Genomic DNA, 23,671 nt, shown 5'->3' on the forward strand with positions numbered 1-23,671 from the left:
AGGGAATGGAATTGCTGTAGAGACCTAAGTTTCCAACTTGGGCCCTCAAGCTACACAGAAAGATCCTTCAGATGGGAGCCTCTTATGGTTGGAAATAAAGCAAAAAACACACCCTCTAGAACTCTATTTGAATAAGAAAAGATGCCCTTTCTGTTTGTTTCCACTTATAAATGAAGTTGGGATTTTCACCATAGTATGTTTTACCATGTGGGCCAATAAACATGAAGAGTGGCATTCATCATAATATCCACACATGTTTAGGATTTTTTTTCTCATTTTAAATCGTGAATTTTTTCTGCCATTTGAAGTACAGAAAAAAGCTGTCCCAATGAGGACCCCGCGGCCCTCAGCCACCAGTGATTGTTGAGAGCTTTTTTCTTTGTCTTTTTACTCTTTACCATGAATTCTTTTCAGACATCATCAGAATATGATTTCTACATTTCAGTACATTTTTAATATTAAAGAAATGCCTTCAACGGAAAGAACAAAATCTTCCTGCTCTTTTTTTTGACCTTTTTTGGTTTGATGTGATTTAGAAAAAGATCTGGGCAACAGTTTTATAAAGAATGCACGGAGACATTCCTGAAAGAGCACACTAGTGAAAATAATCATGAAAAAAAGATTAGAAGATGAAGCCTCTTGCTCAATCTAACATAACTATTGCTCTCCCGGCACCATTTCTTAAGGTTGCACTGGTTTTGTCTAAGTCAGTAACAGTGTACTTATCTTTTTCATATTCTTATGTAAGTGTTTCTAACAGAAATTGTACTTTCATTTATGTCTAAGTGGACCAAGCCAAGTTAATATTCGTTACCACCAGGCTAGGCAACATGGCGAAACCCTGTCTCTATAAAAACTACAGAATTTAGTCAGGCGTAGTAGTGCTGACCTGTGGTCCCAGCTACTCAGCAGGCCAAGGTGGGAGGATCATCTGAGCTCATGAAGTTGAGGCTGCAGTGAGTCATGACTACATCACTGCACTCTAGCCTGGGTGATAGAGTAAGACCCTATCTCAAAAAAATGTTTTTAATAAACATATATATATGTGTGTGTGTGTATATATATTCATTACCAGTTTATCTGCTGTGTAAAAAAATATATAGACATCAATCTCTCTTGAAAGATGGAAAGTGAACTACTAACTGGCTGCCGTTTCTCCATCTTACCTAGAGCAGGTATAACGCCGATTAAGTGAGCCCAGGTCTATGTGGTTGGATATGTTCTGCTTCATGCAAACTCCAACCTACATAATAGGTTAGCAAAAATGTCTTTACATTGGCAAAGACAGTCCATGTAATGGTCTCAAACTTCAAAAGAATAATTATTTAATCTTATATAATTTTGAAATAGCATTGCTCTCCGGTTCAACATAGAACTTGCTCTCAGGGAACCCACAGTCTAATAGGAGAAAGCAGTGTGCAAATCCATAGTTACAATAGTATCTGATAATGAAGTACAAGCGGAGGCTCTTGGGTAAGGAAGACCTCACACAGGTCCCGACTCAGGTACCAAGTAGCTATGTGACTATGGATAAGCCTATTTCTTCTTATGTAAACAGCCATAAAAGTACCATATAGCATTCATAGAAGATTAAATGAAATATAATATATGCAAAAGAGTACAATATGGTGCCTAGCACATAGAAAACACTCCATAAGTGTCAACCAATAACTGTTAGATGAACATAATACCAAAGCATTTTAGTGGAGAGGTTGGTTACCGTGACTGGAAGGTTGAGGGAGAGTGTCATGGAGAAGGTCCTATGTGAGAATGGAGAGCGGTTCTCTAGCCAGTTCGGAGGAAGGAAGGATGCAGAGGAGCACAGAACACCATGTGCAAAGGCGTGAGTCACAACATGACGTGGGACTTTTGGGGAAAATGCCAAGTCATTACTGGAGCACAAGGTCCTGGAAAATTAGTCTAAGATCATATGAGAAGGTTCTTAGATGATCCATGCAAAGGAGGTTGTCTTTAATCTACAGATAAAAGAAATCACAGAACTGTTTTTATATGGGAGTGGAGTTGGGGTGAGATGATCAGATCTGCATTTTAGAGAAACATGCAACAGTTTGGAGAATCAGCTGGAGAAGAAAAAACTAAAAGCATTTTCTTCCTGTAACAGAAATCAAGGTATGTCCAGGCAGTACTTTGGGAGGCCAAAGCAGGTGGATTGCTTGAGCTCACCTCAAGTGGGTGAATTGCCGAGCCTGGACTGGGCAACGTGACAAAAACCTTGTTTTTACAAAAAAAAAAAAAAAAAAAAAATACAAAAATCAGCAGGGCATGGTGGTATATGCCTGTAGTCCCAGCTCCTTGGGAGGCTGAGGTGGAAGGATCACCTAAGACCAGGAGGTGGAGGCTGAAGTGAGCTGTGGTTGCATCACTGCACTCCAGCCTGGGTGACAGAGTGAGAACGTGTCTGAAAAAGAAAGAAATGAGAAGAAAGAGGGGAGGGAAGGGAAGGGGAGGGGAGGGGAGTGGAGGGGAGGGGAAATCAAGATATATTAATCTCCAGTCAGAAACCTTGAGTTAGTTTTTCCATTGTCTTCAGAATAAAGCCCAGGTACCTTGGCATAAGCTTCAAAGTCCTAACCACCTTATCTCCACCTATCTCACTTATCCCCTGCCCACCCCATGACCTCCACCCATACTCTACCCTGTGACAGTCCCAAAGCATGCCACACACAGTCACCCCTATGCTTCCTGCCCTTTCCCAGGCTAGCCGTTTTTTCTTCCTCTCATCCATCTTGAAAGTTCCTACTCGTTCTTCAATGTTCCAGTCAAATCTCATCACCTCTGTAAAGGCCTCCATTATCCTGCATCAGTAACATAGGAGTTACTGATGTCTCCTGTTCCCTTCCCGGCCTATTATATGTCAGTTCTGTATTTCTGAAGCTCCTTTTTACTCCTCATGTAAAAAGTATAAGCTTTTTTCTTTCAGAAAGTGTAAAGGAAGTCTTTTGATGATGTCACACTCCCTAAGTTTTAATTGAACAAAAATTTCTTTTCTCTCTGCTGTGTAAAGGTGAAAACTCCTGAACAGAGTCAGTGTTTACAATGGTGTTAAGAAATGTTCTGCTGTGAGGTTGTGGGGTCTCGGTTCCCTTTACCTGGAAGGTGGGGGGATTTATGCACAAAATCCTCGTTAGTGTTCCTTCGAACTGCCTAAGTAAATCCAGGGTGCACCGGTGGGACAACGGCTGCCTTTGTCTTCCTATTTTGTGTTTTGTATAGAATACCATATCTGGCAACTCATGCCTTCTCAAACATAAGGAGATAATTGGTACTTTGAGGGAGAGGTTTAGCTTATTTATAATTGTCGAGAGTTTAAATATGCAGAAAAGAAAGAGCAGTCATAGCTTGCCTCTTTTGAAAAATGCCCTCAAACCAGGTCAGAACTCTGTCTAAATCAGATACTTTGAATGATATTTAACTGAAGGTTAGATGCGGATCTTTTATTTTAAGTTTTGCTTTAAAATAGGAAACTATATGTTTATCAACAAATTAATTTCTTCTTAAACTCCCCTATTTGTAGCACTACTGCTCACCAAAATCTCTCGTGATTCATCTGCTATCTAGACCACTCTATTTCCTATGCGGTGGTGATATTCAAGGCAGGGGATAGAAATGGCCTAGTCTTTCTTTGTTTTGTTTTGTTTTTTTTGAGATGGAGTCTCACTCTGTCACCCAGGCTGGAGTGCCGTGGTGCGATCTCGGCTCACTGCAGCGGAAATGGCCTGGTCTTCTTGCTTATTTTCCTTGATCTCGGCAGCACCTAACACCTACTTTCCCTCCTACCCTTGGGAACCCCAAAGCCTTGCTCCCCACTCTCCTGACTTTCATCTCATCTCTAGGGCCATTTCTAGTCATTCCCTGCTTCTGCTTCCTTCTCCTGCATCCTAAATGTGGAAGTCCCTTATAGATGAGCCTTGGCTCCTGGGACATTCCTGTTCTCCCCTTTCCCCTTCAGAGAGCTCTTCCATTCATAGGGCTGCAGCTTCTTCTTCTGGCCTGTGATTCTTGGGTCTCTAGTCCTGCTTTTCTCCTGAGCTCCACTCGCATATTTCCTCATGAATGTCTCCTCTGCTTCTCAAACTAAGTACATGCAAACCCCCAAACATACCTTGTGTTCTACCCACACCCAGACCAACTCCCTGTACTGTACCCATTGCCTTGGCTCTGCAGGGACATCACCCTTCTTCTAGGCACATGGCTGAAGCATATATTCTCATATAACTCATCTCTTGTTTCTATTCTACGAAGACAGGCAATTAATCAGCTTCTATTTTATGACCTTCCCATAGCCGTCACCTGAGATCAGATTAGGAGTTCCTCACTTTCCTAGATCACTCCAGCAGCTCCCAGCTGCCCCCCTGAATCCCAGAATCTCCTGTCCTGAGATTTCATCACAATACTTCCAGATCAATCCTCTTCCCTTCTCCACCTCCCAGTAATAAATGGGCACAGTACAGGGTTAGATGTCAGGTTTCAATCGTGGTTCCAGCAGTTAACGCGCTGTGAACCTATTTCCTTCTCGATGAAGTGAGTAGATAATGTCTGTCTTCCAAATTGTGTGTAAGAATTAACTAGAATCATCACAGCATGTAAAAGATTATGCATCAATTGCTTAATACAGTATCTGGCACATATAAGGTGTTCATAATGTGGGGTTTTCTTTGCTTTTTCTATTTTTTACTACATTCCATCTCAATTTGTTGATATAACCTTTACTACCTTCCATAATTTCAAGGTGCCACCTACCTATTCAACAACAACTTTGTTCAGCCGTTTACTCATTAAAGCAATATTTACTAAGCATTTGCTATGTTCCGAGTGCTCCAACCTTACTTCTGTGTACAAATTGTAAATATCAGGGAGACTCCAAAACCCCCATGAGCCTCTCTGAGTATCAGCCTTATTCTGTAGGTCTTCTTGGGTCTTTTATTAGCAAAGTCAGTTATAAACCTCAAGAGTCTTTCTCCACCTACCCTTTGGTTGGGATTTTGGTCCTTTGTTGATGAAAACTACCTTTTTTAGGAAGTCTAGCCCCAACCAAAAAGGTCTAGTCACCCTCTTTCTGAGAGGAAAGTCAGACATGATAAACAGAAGTGAAAAACACCCTATCCCTCCCCCAGGTTTTCCCCAAACGCTTTCAGGGATGTACCTTGCAACACAGAGAAGGTGCTTCCTTCCAACTTGTTTAAACTTGGTCCTCCAAATATTCACGTTCTTCAACACATACCTGTCCAGACTTTCTACATTCAGCCTTTCTCATCCCATGCCTATAGAATTGCTGAACTGTTCAAACTGCTTTAGGACCTGTACCAGCTCTTCTTTGAAAGAGTGGAGTATTCATAGTCTATATCAACCTAAGGAAAGAAAACATATTAGGAATGTTATTAGTAAGAAGAAAAACATTAGAAATGAGACCAAAATTATATATTCTAGCAAGAAAGGAGCTGGCATTTGGTTTTAGAAGAAAAGAGGCATGAGTCATTGACTATCTCAACCATATAAAAAGTCTGATAGTGAGTAAACCGGAGAAGCACAGAGGAGGAAAGAACATGATGAAACCAACTCCCCTCCTTCAGGGTGAATCTCTAAGATCCCCTTTGATCTCGCAGCCCTGTAGGCCCTGGTGTTTGCCTCCGACTTTCTCAGCTTTGAAGCCAGCCTACTTATTAATAGCCACTGTGCTGATTAAGAACTGCAATACTGAGATGACAGAATCTTCTATTTGTCTTTAGGGAAAGCGTGTGTGATGAGTTTACTCTAGACATTCTGAAGACCTTGTCATTTTGAGACAAAGACTGACTTAACACCAAAGGTTGTAAGCTCTGTCTGATTCATTCATTCATCAGCAAATATTTATTGTATTGAGTTGCTACCATGTGCCAGACACCAAGCTAAATGCTGAGGCCGTAGCAGTCAGCAAAACGAACACAGTCCCTACCTAGTGGAGCTCTGTCTAGTTGCAGGGGTCAACCAACTTTCTATAAAGGGCCAGATAACAAATGTTTCAGGGCTTGTGAGCCATAAGGTCTCTGTCAAGACTACTCAATACTGCCATTGTCATGAGAAAGCAATCACAGACAATAAGTAAACAAATGAGCATGGCTGTGTTACAGGAAATCTTTATTTACAAAAACAAGCAGTGTGCCAAATTTGCTCTGCAGGCTGAAGTCTGTTGACCCCTGGTCTAACAGATGCGACATACATAAATGTAAGTGAACATTTTGCATATTCCGTGTTGTGTCAATTCAGACCATTTGGGTTGCAAGGGACAGAAAATCTAACCCAAGCTGAAAAATCCAAGGACAGGGCTAACTTTAGGTACGGATGGATAAAGGGCTTAGTTTATTTTTCTCCACTTCTCAGTTCTTCCCCTGGATTGCCAAAACCCTCAGTTCACTTCTTACTCCGTGGTAGCAAGACGGTTGTCACAGTTCCAGAATGACATCCACGGGGAAAGTCTGGTGGATGAGAGTCTGCATCCTTTGACTATCAGTGACTCTGATTACCTGGACTTGAATCATGTTCCCAGGCCCTAAATAGTTATGGCTCCAGATAATGTGATGTGATGATTGCCTTAGGGTCCTGTCACATACTCTACCCTTGACCCTTGGGTGGGACAGAGAATGGGAGAGGGGTAGATTCCAGTTACCAGAAAACTAGTGAATAATGCTGGAGTAAATGCTGGAATGAATGCTGCTGAATAAAATCTCCGCTACATGTGTCTTGTGAAATTCTAAATGAGTACCTCCCAAGGCCACATTTATTAATAGGAGCTCTGTAATATGGTTTCAGCTTTGCCATCTCCATCAGGAAGTAAAGGGTACTGCTTATATGCAAAATACTGTCCAAAATTTTAATATTCACATGTTTATTTTATATCACAACCTCAATTTTTTTCCCTGTTACCAGCATTTTATTCAGTTTAGTCTATGCTAGAATATAAATACATAACAATATGTCCTTTCTTATCATGGGTAGTCTTTTACATAACTAAAATTTGTGGCTAGCAGTTTATATAACAAAAGAAAGCTAAATCTGCCAATTATCAGAAAAGAAGCAAGGTTATAGGAAAATAATACATTTTATATGAATTATAAAGGACAGTTACAATGAAAATCCATTACTCTCCTCTCAACCCAATTTTACAAAATGAAGTCAATATGTATTATTCTGTGAATTGCTAGGAGTACATAAACACTGGGGCCCATTCAAAAGACAGCAGTCAAAGACAAAATGTTATCTTCATGTCATGTACTGTTCTTAGTTCTTTACTGGAGCTGAGCTTCCTTTCATAGTCTTCTTTAGGTGGTGGTAATTTGGCAAGATTTTCATCAAGAAATCCAGCTGTAGTGTCTGGGGCTGCGGTCGCTCAGCCTACACCCGACGAAGGCAGTCTGTACCATAGATCACCATATTCTCAGGGATGACTTCAAAAGTATTTAGGTTACAGCAAGCCCCCGTGTGGCAGCCACTTGTCAATATTACATTTCTGCCTACATATGCTTTTAATTCAATGACATTATTATCTCCCATTTTCATGGCTTGGGAATGACAACCAACTTCAAGCACATTATTGGTGCCAATGATCATAGGTTTTGGTTCTGGATCTTCAGTGTCAGGAGTGATATTATCCGAGGGAGCATTTATGATAAGGGCCTGTTCTTCTATTAGGTTCCCTTTGCCAATCACTATTGGCCCAGCTTCCGCAATAATTTGTGCTTTAGGATGGATCACTGTCTGAGCTCCTCTTCTGAGTCTTTGCTGCCGTGGTACGGCCCCAGTGACAACCTCAATCTTATTCAGAATTTAAGTCTTTGATTCATGAACAAATTCAGACAGTTTATTAGTAGGTTTCTGGTCTTCGACTGTCTTACCCATTTTCTGTCTTTTCTCTGTGTGTGAATCCTTAGAGGTAGACTTACCAGACCCCTGTTTTCTTTTTGGTGTCAGAGAATCTTTTGAACTACCTGAAGCTGGATTTAGAGCATCTAAACCTAATTAAAGTGCTAGGTTTGAACCGTTCACTCATGCTAAAGCCAACTTTCTCTCCACGGGATCAGAAAATGGTCCTGAAAATATAACCCTTTCCAGAAACTAGTTCATGCCACCCTTCAAACAATAGAGGTCGGCAACTGCTTCCTGCATCGCCACCCCCTTGCCTTAGAGTCCCAGGCCCATTAAGCAGCAGGCTTCACTCCCTTGCGGTGGAACAGTTCCTATGAACAGGGAACGGAGGACTCCTATTGCGCTGCGTGCTTACTTTGAGAAGACGCCAGTTAGAATAAAGAACCTGAAGAGGAAATGGTATTGAAGAAAGGGGGGAAATGAATATTTTTAAGATCGTTAAGAAAATTGCAGTTATTTTTACATTTTCACTTTATATTTCAGAACCAAAGCACACGAGCTCTGCAGCAGAACACCTTTCTTAAAATGGATTTTTCTTGGCAGTTGCTGTAGTAACACATGGTACCTTAACCCCAATAAAAATGGAATTTCTTAGAAGGTGGTGCATTTTCTCACCTGTACTACAGCATTTTTTTTGGCATCATCTTTTACTAGTATTTCTTTCATTCCTATTCTTTTTTTTTTTTTTTCTTTTTGATGGAGTCTCGCTCTGTTGCCAGGCTGGAGTGCTGTGGCACAATCTCGGCTCACTGCAACCTCTACCTCTTGGGTTCAAGTGATTCTCCTGCCTCAGCCTCCCAAGTAGCTGGGATTACAGGTGCGCACCACCACGCCTGGCTTATTTTTGTATTTTTCGTAGAGATGGGGTTTCACCATGTTGGCCAGGCTGGTCTCGATCTCCTGACCTCGTAATCCACCCACCTCAGCCTCCCAAAGTGCTGGAATTACAGGCATGAGCCACCACGCCCAGCCCTCATTCTTATTCTTGAAACCAAAATATACTCATTTCCCTAAAAAGCCTATGCAAAAACATTTGGCTGCATAGAGGCCCCCATCCTTCAGAAACATCCTCCACATTCCTGTTTATGTTACATCTGATCCCTCCCAGCAAGCCTCCTTCCTGTGCCCAGTTCCTGCCCACCTCCTCTGGCCCTTCGCCACCCTTCAGAAGCCCTGTGTCTTTTTGCTGCACTCTTCTTACACCAGATGGCCAATTGCAGTGCCTGCCCTTGTCCACCCTCCCTCAGACTACATGCCATGCTCCAAAGTCACCTCTTGTTCTCCCTCCCGTCCTCCAGCCAGCTTCAGTCTCCTCACCAGTCAGACTCACTTTGCTTAACACATTCTGCTAAGCCAGGCATTCAGAGAACAGGTTCTGAATAAACTAATCCACAATGAGTAGAAGTATATGTTATTTTCCCTTAATCCTCCTATGTATTGGTGGAAATCCAGTTGGAAAGAGTTTTGAGCTGAGATCCTTCCCTTAAATTAAGTCATTTACAGTGAAGCAATGGTTCCCCACCTGTGGGCCGGAGTTACTGACAAGGATCCGAGAAAATCCGTATGCACACTGCTATACAATGACTGTTTGTATCCCCTCCCAAATTCATGTGTTGAATCCCCAATCTCCAATGTGATGGTATTTGGAGGTGGCCTTTGGGAGGTAATTAGATCTAGATGAGGTCATGAAGGTAGATGCCCCATAATGAGATGAATGCCTTTATAAAAAGAGAAAGAGAGACCAGAGTGCGTCAAGGAAAGGCCATATAGGGAGGTCCACATACTCATTGCTATAAACTGGAAGCAGGAGGAGAGCCCTTGCCAAGAACCTGGCCATGTTGGCACCCTGATCTTGGACTTTCAGCCTCCAGAACTGTGAGAAATACATGCTTATTGATTAAGCCGCTCAATCTATGGTATTTGTTATAGCAGCCCAAACTAAGCCATTGTTGGTAGCCTGGATAAACAGGCACTACTGTTTTTCAAATGTATATGGATTGTTTTAAATTATAAAATCTAAATTCATTTAAAATTGATTCTGAATTCATAGGAGCTTTTGGTAAGGTACTTTCTCAATCCACAGATACTAAAAAATACAAAAACATTTCAATGGAGGCCTCAATTAATCATTAATTTAAGCAAATAATTTGCTATAAGGATTTCTAATGTTGCAAATAATTGGAAAAAACAGTAAAGTCTAATGATAGAGAATTGGCTAAATGGAATATGTATAAATATAATTCATACTATATACATAATATAATAAAATATATATAATAAAAATCTCCATTAAGTCATATAATAATAACTAATGTTTATTGAACATTTATTATGTGCAACTCTTATACAAATTTTACAGGTATTAAATCATCTAATCTTCACAGTGGCCTTGAAAAATTATTTTCCTGATAAGGAAACTGAGGCACAGAGAAGTTACTCTTTCTGGGAGCACACAGATTTAAGGGCACAACTCAGACCCAGCTCCAGACACACCAGTTCCAGCGTCTGGGCTCTTAACCCCTACACTTTATTAAATCAAAAGGTTACAAACCAGTCTGTCCTTTTCTACTGGATGGCTCTATTAGGGGATATTACCAGACACCCCTCCGTTCCAGACACTCTACAATGATTGATAAAATATAAAAAGAGATCGCATTGTGGTTTTGATTTGCATTTTCCTGATCATTAGTGATGTTGAGCATTTTTGGCCATTTGTATACCACCTTACACTCTCAAGAATGGCCATAATTGGCTGGGTGTGGTGGCCCACACCTGTAATCCCAGCACTTTGGGAGGCCAAGGCAAGCGGATCACCTGAGGTCAGGAGTTCGAGACCAGCCTGGCAAACATGGTGAAACCCCGTCTCTACTGAAAATATAAAAATGAGTTGGGTGTAGTGGTGGTGCATGCCTTAATCCCAGCTACTCGGGAGGCTGAGGCAGAAGAATCACTTGAACCTGGGAGGCAGAGTTTGTAGTGAGCCGGATCATGCCACTGCACTTCTGCCTAGGTGACAGAGTGAGACTTCACCATCTCAAAAAAAAAAAAAAAGAAAGAAAGAAAGAAAAAGAAAGAGGAAGGGAGGGAGGGGAAGGGAAGAAGGAAAGAAAGAAGGAAACACCATAATCAAAAAATAATAGATGTTGCTGTGGATGCAGTGAAAAGGGAGTATGTCCGCACTGCTGCTGGGAATGTTAACTAGTACAGCCATGATGGAAAACAGTGTGGACATTTCTTAAGGAGCTAAAAGTAGAACTATCACTTGATCCAGCAATCCCACTACTGGGTATCTACCCAGAGGAAAAGAGGTGATTATATGGAAAAGGTACTTGCACATGCATGTTTATGGCAGCACAATTTGCAATTGCAAAAAATGTGGAACCAATCCAAATGCCAATTAATCAATGAGTGGATAAAGAAACTGTGGTCTTCATACAATAGAATACTACTCAGCCATAAAAAGGAATGAATTAATGACATTCACAGCAACCTGAATGGAGTTGGGTACTATTATTCTAAGTGAAGTAACTCGGGAATGGAAAACCAAACGTCATATGTTCTTACTCATAAGTGGGAGCTAAGCTATGAGGATGCAAAGGCATGAGAATGACACAATGGACTTTGGGGGCTCAGGGAGAAAGGGTGGGAAGGGGGTGAGGGATAAAAGACTACCAATTGGGTTCAGTGTACACTGCTCGGGCCATGGGTGCACCAAATTCTCACAAATCATCACTGAATTTACTCATGTAACCAAATACCACCTGTTCCCCGAAAACCTCATGGAAATAAAAAATATATACATAAAATATATATATTTATAGAGAGAGAGAAAGAGAGCAAGAAAGAGAATTAGAAAGATGTATTTTTTTTTAATCTTGTCTCACTGCAACCTCTGCCTCCTGGGTTCAAGCAATTCTCCTGCCTCAGCCTCCCTGAGTAGCTGGGACTACAGGCGCTTGCCACCAGGCCCAGCTAAATTTTTTTTTTTTTTTTTTTTTTTTTTTTTTTTTTTTTTTTTTGGTATTTGCAGTAGAGAAGAGGTTTCACCGTGTTGGCCAGGCTGGTCTTGAACTCTTGCCCATCTTGGCCTCCCAAAGTGCTGGGATTACAGGCATGAGCCACTGCGCCCAGCCGGTATTTGGTATTAAAAGCAAGACGAACATTTCTGTGATGTAGAAACAGAACAGAACCTGAGTGGTGAGTGAGGCCACAGCCTCCAGGTACTGAGCCCAGCAGCAGGCAGAGGCAGCTGGAAGGAAACCTGTTAGGGATGACAGGGGCTAAAAATGCTAGAAGTGCTCCTTGCCAGGAAAGTGCCAGGAGCCTGGGTTGCAGCTTGAAAGCAAGGTCTCGTGTGGGGCCTGTTCTTGGTCATGAAGCTGGTGCCTGCCACAGTCAAAGCTATGACTTGTCTAAAGGGGAGTCATTGGCCCCAGTACAGCCTCATCATGAAGGCCTGGCCAAACTCCCTCCCCCTGGGTGCCTAGATCTGTCCCCCCCCCGATATCACCACAGAGCAGGGACCCCCAATATCCAGAGGTCCAGATGGACACAGTGGCAAAACCCCACACAACAAGAAAGAAGAATCAGAGAAAAACAAGAATCATCCTAATTCACAGGGCATTGGTGAATGAATTGAAAGAAAGCAAACATGTCTAGTATTCCAAAGGCCAGGTGACTCTGGAGTTGCAGGTTAGGAGGTGAATAGGGCCAGACAGTACAGGGCCTTGATGGCCATATACAGGATATTAATTTTGATCTTAAAGGTTAAGCAAATTCTGCTTGAAAAGCAAAACCAACATACCAATGTTGCAGTCATCCAGGTGCAAGATGGATGTATTGAATGTATTCTGGACTGGGATGGTTCCAGTGGCAAAATGGAAAGATTCAGGAGATAACATCAATAGAATTCTTACATAGTTTCCCTTGTTCTCTGCTGAACTGACCCCAGAAATGCTTGTTGGGCTTTGTAAAGTAATATTAGGCACATTTTTTTTTTTTTGAGACAGGGTCTCGTTCAGTTGCCCAGGCTGGATACAGTAGCACAAACATAGCTCACTGCAGCCTGGATCTCCTGGGCTCAAGCGACCCTCCCGCCTCAGACTCTCAAGTAGCTGAGGCCACAGATGCATGCCACCACGCCCAGCAGATTTTTTTTTTTTTTTTTTTCCCAGTAGAAATGAGGTCTCATTATGTTGCCCAGGCTGGTCTTGAACTCCTGAGTTCAAGCGATACTCCTGCCTCAGCCTCCCAAAGTGCTGGAATTAGAGGCATGAGCCACCACACCTGGCCTCAGGCACACTTATTTTCCTGAACTGCTTCACCCTTACCTCAAAATGTGATAATAAATGACTATGCAGAGATATACAAACAGCTACTGTAGCATAAGCCAGTGGCAATGCAATGGGAGGTTCCTCTTTTCTCAGCTCCTCAAAAGACAATTCTGTGTTGGGTACATTGGAGCTTGCAATAAAATAACTCGCATTTGAGGCCTGTGCCTAAGCTGATTGCACAGAGCTGTACATTTCAATCTTAGTTTTTGTTTCATTGTAAACAAGATGACATATTTGACATGGTTTTGACATATGGACATGACTGGTTGATACAGTGTGTGTTTGTTTGTTTTGAGACAGACTTTCACTCTGTTGCCCAGGCTGGAGTGCAGCGGCGCAATGTTGGCTCACTGCAACCTCCACCTCCTGGCTTCAAGCGATTCTCCTGCCTCAGCCTCCTGAGTAGCTGGGATTACAGGCGCCTGCCACCATGCCTGGCTACTTTTTGTATTTTTAGTGGAGACAGGGTTTCACCGTGTTGGCTAGGCTGGTCTTGAACTACTGACCTCAGGTGATCCACCAGCCTCGGCCTCCCAGAGTGCTGGGATTACAGGCATGAGCCAACACGCCCAGTCAATACAGTGTTTTTTTGAATAAAAACATCATAAAATATCTTTTAGTTCTCCCTTCGCTATTTTTAATGAAATTACAGATTTTCAAGGCTCCCTTTTTCTAATGTCACTTGGAATTTTTATCTCTAGGGACCCCTTGGCTCAAGTCAACTGCACATTCCATACACTTTGTAGTCTCTTATTTATGCAAATGAGGATTTGTCTGATTACCCATCATTTCAGTTTTACTTGATTGGAACATGAAACTCTAGTTAGGGATGGTCTTGGTCTTCACAGTTTACTTTAAAAGTTAAGGGAATCATAGTGTCAGTGCCATGCCTTGGAGGGAAGAGCAGGCAGATTGTTGCCACGGAGCAGGGCACGGCCTGTTAGTCACATGGGCACCGTGTTATAAAGACCCCATTTCCACTCAGCTTACAGGAGTCTTATTACTAATTTTAGAAATGTCATTATCACAATGTCCTGAGTGAGTTTCCTAATTTTATTTTGCTAAGGGAAAGAAGATGAAGGAAGGTAGAGAGAGAAGTAACCGTGGTGGAGAGAGGGAAGCCCCTCTCTTTGGTGCGATGTGGTTGAGGGACATGGAAGAGCACGTAATTATCCACAGTGCTTTTTGAGGATGGTGGAAATGGAGAGAGGATGGAAATGAGCCACAGCAGAACAGCCTTTGAATGCCTTAGTGTTTAATAGACATCACACTGGTATAATAAGATACTTTATGCTAATGAATCTAATATTCAAATGTAATAATAAAATACATGTATGTGTAAAAATTTTGATCTTGAATCAAAGGAATTGTGTGTCCATCAAACCCTTTGCTTAACTCCACTCAACCTCCTCTTGCTTCGTGGTCTGTTGTAAGGCCAGATTGTTTGGGCAGTTCCAAATTCATGAATAGTCCATAAGTAAAAGTTCTCATTACCTCATTGTTTCCCCTTAAACGCAGCCTGGGTCAGAGGTGGGGATAGAAAAGCAGTAGCAAAAGCCAGGCATGGTGGCTTATGCCTATCATCTTAGCACTTTGGGAGGCCAAGGCATGAGGATCACTTGAGCCCAGGAGTTTGAGACCAGCCTAGGCAACATAGTGAAAAACTGTCCATACGGGGGAAAAAAAAATTAGCTGGGCATGGTGGCACACACCTATAGTCCCAGCTACTCGGGAGGCTGAGGCAGGAGGATTGCCTGAGCCTCGGGAGGTTGAGGCTGCAGTGGGCCGTGATTGTGCCATGGCACTCCGCAGCCTAGGTGATAGAGCAAGACCCTGTCTCTTAAAAAATAAAATAAAATAAAAATAAAATAATAAAATTTTTAAAAAGCCCGGGCAGAGTGGCTCATGCCTGTAATCTCAGCACTTTGGGAAGCCAAGGAAGGTGGATCACCTGAGGTCGAGAGTTTGAGACCAGCCTGACCAACATGGAGAGAGCTCATCTCTACTAAAAATACAGAATTAGCCAGGAATGGTGGTGCTTGCCTGTAATCCCAGCTACTCGGGAGGCTGAGGCAGGAGAATCACTTGAACCCGGGAGGCAGAGGTTGCGATGAGCCGAGATCGCGCCATTGCACTCCAGCCTGGGCAATAAGAGCGAAACTCAATCTCAAGAAAAAAGGTCACAAGAATCAAGAGTGATCTATAGGAATATAAACTATTTCTTTTTCTTTTGTCATTTTGCCATATGACAAATTTACATGTGTCCTTCACTGGTTGGATTTTGAATATGTGCTTCTTTGGGGAATTTGTGGAACTTTCAGGTCAGACATGTATGTTGCATTTGTAGAGGTTTTCTCCAGTTGGTCATATATAAATCCGTAGTAAGCTAAAATTTTAAAATCAACAGGAAGGTGTGGGGAGTCCTCTGGAACCAGGTGTTGTTTTCATGGTTGTCACTTTTTTAAAAAGATTGATGACTAGATGGATGTCTGGAAGCACTGCAGTTCAACGCCCCACCCCCTGGCCCTGGCCCCTGTTGTCCTGGTGAAAGCACTAGAACGTGATAGCAAAGACTCCTCTAATGCACTTGTCTCTGGCATTCTCTTCCCCCTGGGGTGGAAAAATCAGCTCAGCATTTAGAAGGATTATTTGAGAAACTGTAGAGCAAAGTGGACAATAATATGTGCTTGAGAGTCAGACTACCTGAGTTCAAATCATGTTTTACCACTCTGTGCTTCCCTCATTGGGTCGTCAGAAGGATTAAGTCCATATAAAACATGGAGAGTCAACACAGAAAGTCCTCAGTAAATGTTTGCTGGTGGCAACTTTATTAACCTCATAAACAGAATGAAAACAGATTGGTTAAAGTTTTTCATGACTTTATTAAAGTAACAGGATTCAGCTTTATATAATGATTTTTAAATTCAGTATTTGAGCTTAAGGATTCAGGGTAGTAATATTTTCCCAGTTGACGGTCTCACTCATACATGAGGTGATTTCATATTTTCCAGAGGCTTATTTTAAATTCATTCAAATTCACTAAAATCACAAAAACAAAGAATAAAGGAGTAGACAGGAAGTATAAAAGCACGAATCTTCAATAAATGTTTGAAAATGTAACTTCTGAATTTGAAAAGTGATGGAAGGAATAATGGTGATCAAAGAGCAACCTTGGACACACCCAATCTTCTACTCTCGATGGCCTAGCCTCCTACTAGAGAGAAACCATCATATGTGAATAGTGGGCAGGGCGGGAGGAAGGAGAGTCAGGAGAAACCAGCCATGAGCATGAACCAAAGGGCTTAAGTACTTGGCTGTGACCTCCAAAGTGCTTGAAAACTGAGGGACATAGGCCCCCAGAGCAAATGAAATCATAGATTTGGTCAAAGAGTAATGAAGACAACAAAACCAAATCATAGCTGTGGCCTGACCCCAGCTACCCCCGCCACACCTCAACTCTCAGCAAATAGCTGGTTCCATTCAAAAATGAGGTGTAATTTTTCTTTTGGAAAAAGGAACTAGCATATGATCTTTGCTGGATTAAAAGAGAAGGGAAGAAAGAATGTAAGCAAATAATGTTCTGTATATCAAATGGAAAATTACAGGAGGAAAGTTCAGACTAATTACAGTTCTTTATAACAGCTCTTCACAGTGTCAAAGCATTCACAAAACACATTTAAACATCTCTCTCTCAAGGAAAATGGTGGAGGGCGATAGAGAAGTAGGAAAAAGAAGAGACATATTTAAAGATTATATAAGTCAACAGACAGATGAAAAGTGATCTCTCGGGGCTTAGGAAAAATGGTAGACAAAAGCAAAAGATTGAAACCATAGTAGAAGAACCAAAATAGAAAAATCATAACTAAAACCATCCAAGGAAATATAGTAATTAGGCTAGAGGCTATTATATAAAATGAAATGAAAATATAAAATAGATATAAAATGATAAGAAGAGTTTGGTGCAGTGATGCATGCGTGTAATTCCAACTACTCACGAGGCTGAGGCAGGAAGATCGGTTGAGTCCAGGAGTTGGAGACCAGCCTGGGCAACATAGCAAGACCCTGTCTCAAAATAAAATGATATGAAAGTAAAAGTAATAATAGAGAAAATGTGTAATTATGGGAGATTGTCAAAGAAGAGCCAACATTCGCAAAGTTTTTGTCTCTGAAGAAGAGAACCAACAGGAAAATATATATGTATATAATACAATACAAATAATCCTTCTAACAAAGGAAACTTTTGTTCAAATAATGGAATGTAAAGGTAGAAAGGGCACACACAATGTCTCAGGAAAATTAATATAAAATAATTAGTATCAAAGCATTTCCCAGTGAAGTTAGTAAATGAAGGCAAAAGAAAATCATAGCATCCAAGCAGAAAAAGGAAGTTATATTCAACATGAAACAAATCGGATTGGCCTCAGACTTTATCATGGCAATATGTAATACCAGAAAACACTGGAGAAATGTTCTGAGGGGCTCAAGTAATTCTCCCACCTCAGCCTCCCAAGTAGTTGGGACTACAGGTGCACACCACCATGCCTAGCTAACTTGATCTTTGTGTTCACAAAGTTATGAGAGAAAGAAAGTGGGATTGAGGCAGTTTTATACCCAGCAAAGTTGTCTTTTAAATGTAAAGGCAATGGATAGGCTTTGTTCTTTTTTTTACTGTGAATATACTTTATAATTTGTGTTTACAGTTGAAATTCTGGAAATTCAAAATCAACATCTTTGCCCATGAGCTTCTTATAAACACCAGAAAAAGTTTTGACCTTGTGTTCCATATTGTTCTGCTGTGCTTTGTCCAAATGAACCTTTATGAGCTGGCTGCCATCCAGTTTCATGTGAGAAGACCAAATCCTCAAAGACTGCATTGTAAATGCAACCGAGCTAAGCCATCTCCAGCTTCAGAAGACCCTGGAAAATGTCAGAGTTGAACTTGCCTGGCTTCTCATCATTGGGCTTCACCATCTTGGCACTCAAACGGAACATGGCCTTCTTGCTGAGTGCCAGCTTAGGAAAACAGACATTCTAAACAGATAAGGATGTAAGAAATAGTGCATGCCCCAGTTCCCCCAGCTATGGCCATTTTCTGGTCCCTAGCGCAACCATAGCTGAAGAACAACTGCAAGTTGAATTGTTCATGAAGGCTGGCAGTGATGGGGTCAAGATTGGGAACTGCCCCTTCTCCTAGAGACTGTTCATGGTGCTGTGGTTCAAGGGAGTCACCTTCAGTGTCACCATCATTGACACCAAGAGGCAGACCGAGATAGTGCAAAAGCTGTACCCAGAAGGGCAGCTCCCATTCCTGCTGTATGGCATGGAAGAGCACAAGGACACCAAAAAGACTGAGAAATTTCTGTAGGCAATGCTGTGCCCTCCCAGGTACCCCAAGCTGTCAGCTCTGAACCCTGAGTCCAACACAGCTGAGCTGGACATATTTGCCAGATTTTCTGCTTACATCAAAAATTCAAACCCAGCACTAAGTGACAGTCTGGAGAAGGGACTCCTGAAAGCCCTGAAGGTTTTAGACAATTACTTGACATCCTCCCACCCAGAAGAAGTGGATGAAACCAGTGCTGAAGATGAAGGCATCTCTCAGAGGAAGTTTCTGGATAGCAATGAGCTCACCCTGGCTGACTGCAACCTGTTGCCAAAGCTCCACATAGTACAAGTGGTGTGTAAGAAGGGCTGGGGGGCCGGGTGTCATAGCTCACGCCTGTAATTCCAGCACTTTGGGAGGCCAAGGTGGGCAGATCACTTGAGGTTAGGAGTTCAAGACCAGCCTGGCCTACAAGTTGAAACCTCGTCTCTACTAAAATAATAATAATAATAATGATACCAAAAAAAATTAACCAGGTATGGTGGTATGTGCTTGTAATCCCAGCTACTCAGGAGACTGAGGCAAAAGAATTGCTGGAACCTGGGAGGCAGAGGTTACAGTGAGCCAAGATCACGCCACTGCACTCCAGCCTGGGCAACAGAGTGAGATGCCATCTCAAAAGAAAAAAAAAAAAAAGTACCGGGGATTCACCATCCCTGAGGCCTTCTGTGGCATGCATCAGTACTTGAGCAATGCCTATGTTCAGGAAAAATCTGCCTCCACCTGTCCAGATGATGAGATCAAGCTCGCCTATGAGTAAGGGTCCAACGCCCTGAAATAAGGCCCTCTTGGGACTCCTTCAACCCCCTCCATTTTCTCCACAAAGGCCCTGGTGGTTTCCACATTACTACCTAATGGACACACTCCAGAATGGCCAGTGGGCAGGGAACCTTGGAGCATTTGTCCCGGGATGGTGTGGGGAAGAGGGGATGAGGGAAAGAAATAGGGAGCCTGGGTGAGATTTTTACTGTGGGGTGGGATGGGTAGGACAACGTATTTCAGTAATAAAACACAGAATAAAATTTGTTTAAAAAGGGAATAGGGCATGCATGAGTTGTTTTTAAAAGAGTTGAAACTCAAACTTCCAGAGCCAGTGTTGAGTGATAGAAAAAAAACAATTATATATAACCCACGAACCCTCAATAAATGTTACCCTGAGGTCTGGTTTATAAAGCATGTGTTTTGCTTTGCATTTTTCCTTCGTTTGAGTCAGCTAACTGACTCAAGTAAGTGAGTAGCTGGAACTGGCTCACTTGGAAGTAAGTTGAAGAAGAGAAGATGAGAAAAATCAATAGATAGGAGAATCAACAGATATTTCATCAGCAAAGACTTTGCATCTGTGGGAGAGATCATATTTTATTATTTCTTTTTTTCCTTTAAGTATAAGTCACAGGATTATAGCATATCCCAAAAAAGGCACTTTGCCAAAAATTGAAAATTTGTATTCTAGAACAGTGGCCACAGGATTTTAGTAGGTAATGAAATGAATTGTTAAGCACATTTCTTCCTTAATTCAGTTTAGTGTAAGAAAAGTTGGGTCTTAAAGACCGTTCATTTTAAATTATCTTCAGCAAATTGATAGGCTTATCCAACTCAACTCAGTTGTGCACAATTTTCATAGTATATTGCCTATTTCCAGGTGTGTATGATGAATCACTTGGTATGATACACTGCAGCTCAGCTTTAATGTTTGGTTAAGTCACAGCACATGCAACAGATTTTAAAAATAATTAATTCTATCATATCTCATAGTAGGAGGAAGAGAAATGCAGAAACACAGCTGGAAAAACGCACCAATATCTACACATGCATATTCATGTCTCATCCATGCACATCATCCTGCTCAGGCATATTCTTCCAAAGGCTTTTCTTCTACCCTCTCACTCACTGCTTTAGCCTTGAGAGATATGAATGGGATGAGCCACCAACCTGTTTTTTTTACTAGCCCAGTGAGCATCAGTTAGTTAAACACAGGCCCAATAGTATTCAGGAGGCAGAAGGGAACCAGGAACCTTCCTATGCCCAGTGCACTCTACCTGTCTACTTGTGTCAAAGGGGGTTGGAGACACAGCTATGCAGATTCTCCTTCATTCATGTCTTCATGATTATATGAATCACACTTAGTGCCCCAACTACCTGTCAGTTTGGGGGAGTAGGGATTTTTTGGGGGTTTTGGGGGACAAAGTCTCACTCTGTCACCCAGACTGGAGTGTAGTGGCCCGATCTTGGCTCACTGCAGGTTTGACCTCCTGGGCTCAAAGGATCCTCCCACCTCAGCCTCCCAGGTAGCTGAGACTACAGGTGTGCACCACCATGCCCAGCTAATTTTTATATATTTTTTAGAGATGCCCAGGCTGGTCTCAAACTCCTGGGCTCAAGTGATCTGCCCACCTCAGCCTCCCAAAGTGCTGGGACTACAGGCGTGAGCCACCACACCCTCAAGGAGTATTTTAATCAAAGCGGAGACATGCTATGAGTTGTCCTCAGATCACAGCTTAGTATGGCTGGAGTTCACATCCTGATCAAGGAGAGGCTGCAGGGCTAGCATAGTGGGGACCCTCATGAGTGAAGAGGAGAAAACAATTATTTAACTTATCAGATGCTGAAAATTGTGTTCACAAGGATTTTAAAGAAAGTATTGTTACAGGGACTGTCTCTCTCAGAGTCACAGGGTCAGGCTGGGCAGCCTTTTCAGTTTTTAACTCTTCTTCTTATTTCATCTTTATTGTCTGGTTTCTGACCTCATGTAACAAACCTTTCATTGTGATGAACAGATACTATTCTGGGACTTCTTAAATTCAAAACAATTGTTTATGTGGTAAAAAGATAACTCTTAATTTTTTTCCAATTTAGATAACTTACATACGACAAGAATATGAAACAAAATTGAAAGGGTTGATGCCAGCATCCCTAAGACAAGAACTTGAAGACACCATTTCCTCCCTAAAATCACAGGTAATTACTAGAATCAAGGCATTTTCCAAGGATTAGGTGATAAACATACTCTGAAAAGAAACTTGCAAATAAATCTGATTCCAAATTGATGCCAGAAATCAATGTGATGTCATTGTATAACCTGCTACTCAGGATAAATTGTTTTCGTTTTTTTTTTTAAATTTTTTTTATTGTTTAATAACTCATTGTCTCAATAAGAATTTCTTTGAAGCACCCTTAAAATTGAGAAGTTCAGTCAGTTGTAACATCGATTCATTTACAGTCTACCTTTCAATATAGCCTCATTCTTCTATTCTTGGTTTCAGGTCCAAAATGCCATCACTTAGCATATGGCTAATTCCTCACTGTGTAGATGTGCAAAGAAATTGAAAGCACAGTTATGTTAGAAGCACTTTTATTCTGGTGTATTTTACATGGTCGTTAGAGATAACAAGATACATTCTATGTTCAAGGCAAAATAATGACAAGGTAGTCAAACAATTAGGTTAAATAGTTCTTGTTGAAATGTATGGTTCTTGGCTGGGCGTGGTGGCTCATGCCTATAATCCTAGCACTTTGGGAGGCTGAGGCAGGCAGACCTTTTGAGGTCAGGAGTTTGAGACCAGCCTGGCCAACATGGCAAAATCCCGTCTCTACTAAAAATACAAGAATTAGCTGGGCATGGTGGCCCGTGCCTATACTCCCAGCTACTTGGGAGGCTGAGGCAGGAGAATCACTTGAACCCAGGAGGCAGAGGTTGCAGTGAGCCGAGATCACACCACTGCACTCCAGCCTGGGCAACAGAACAAGACTCTGTCTCAAAAAAGAAAAGAAATATGGTTGGGTGCGGTGGCTCACGCCTGTAATCCCACCACTTTGGGAGGCCGAGGCGGGTGGATCACCTGAGATCAGGAGTTTGAGACCAGCCTGGCCAACAGGGTGAAATCCCGTCTCTCCTAAAAATACAAAAATTAGCTAGGCATGGTAGTGCATGCCTGTAATCCCAGCTACTCAGGAAGCTGAGGCAGGAGAATCACTTGAACCTGGGAGGCAGAGGTTGCAGTGAGCTGAGATCGCACCACTGCACTCCAGCCTGGGTGACAGAGCAAGACTCCATCTAAAAAAAAAAAGGAAAAGAAAAAAAAGAAATGCGGCCGGGCACGGTGGCTCAAGCCTGTAATTCCAGCACTTTGGGAGGCCAAGACGGGTGGATCACGAGGTCAGGAGTTCAAGACCATCCTGGCTAACACAGTGAAACCCCGTCTCTACTAAAAAATACAAAAATCTAGACAGGCGAGGTGGCGGGCACCTGTAGTCCCAGCTACTCGGGAGGCTGAGGCAGGAGAATGGCGTAAACCCGGGAGGCGAAGCTTGCAGTGAGCTGAGATCCGGCCACTGCACTCCAGCCTGGGCGACAGAGCAAGACTCTGTCTCAAAAAAAAAAAAAGAAAGAAATGCGTGGTTCTTGATGCGGTTCATGATGTGAGAAAACTTCTAACATGTTTTTGCTACATACTTCTGTATTGTTTGACTGTTTTACATATTGTTGGTATCATGAGAAAGAGTTTACATATTCACATTTCCAATACACTTTGAATTTTATTTTGCTTTTTTCATTTTTTTGAGATGGAATTTCACTGTCACCCAGGCTGGAGTTCAGTGGCGCCATCTTGGCTCACTGCAGCCTCTGCCTTCCAAGTTTAAGCGATTCTCCAGCCTCATCCTTTCAAGTAGCTGGGATTACAGGCGCACGCCACCACGCCCAGCTAATTTTTGTATTTGTAGTGGAGACGGGATTTCACTATCTTGGCCAGGCTGGTCTCGAACTCCTGCTCTCAAGCGATTCACCCACCTCAGCCTCCCAGAGTGTTGGGATTACAAGCGTGAGCCACCGTACCCAGCCCACTTTGAAGTTTCAGACATATTTTTTCCTTGAAAAATTCCGTGAAGGAAAGAAAGTATTTCTTTACTCCCTGTATCAAGTACTGTGCCTGGCACATAACAGGTGCTTAATAAATATATTTATGAATAAAATAAATGATATGGTTTGATGATATCCACGTTATCTATTTATAATATGTAAGATAAAATGTGGAACACA

At 42.1% G+C, this 23,671-nt stretch overlaps 1 protein-coding gene and 2 pseudogenes across 12 annotated transcripts in view; 2 read left to right on the forward strand and 1 right to left on the reverse strand.

The window, feature by feature from the left end:
* CEP112 (centrosomal protein 112) overlaps positions 1-23,671 on the forward strand; it is a 549,518-nt gene that overhangs the window by 522,210 nt on the left and 3,637 nt on the right. For all 12 annotated transcript variants that reach the window (XM_073005103.1, XM_073005106.1, XM_073005112.1 and 9 more), the window contains one exon: positions 21,490-21,591. In XM_073005103.1, the coding sequence (XP_072861204.1) occupies positions 21,490-21,591 (102 nt within the window). The remainder of the gene's footprint in view (positions 1-21,489; positions 21,592-23,671) is intronic.
* On the reverse strand, positions 6,963-8,586 carry LOC119622157 (dynactin subunit 6 pseudogene; annotated as a pseudogene).
* LOC103243174 (chloride intracellular channel protein 1-like) lies at positions 18,289-19,417 on the forward strand (annotated as a pseudogene).

Source organism: Chlorocebus sabaeus, chromosome 16 (genome assembly GCF_047675955.1).
Source record: "Chlorocebus sabaeus isolate Y175 chromosome 16, mChlSab1.0.hap1, whole genome shotgun sequence".
In the NCBI taxonomy this organism is placed as follows: Eukaryota; Metazoa; Chordata; class Mammalia; order Primates; family Cercopithecidae; genus Chlorocebus; species Chlorocebus sabaeus.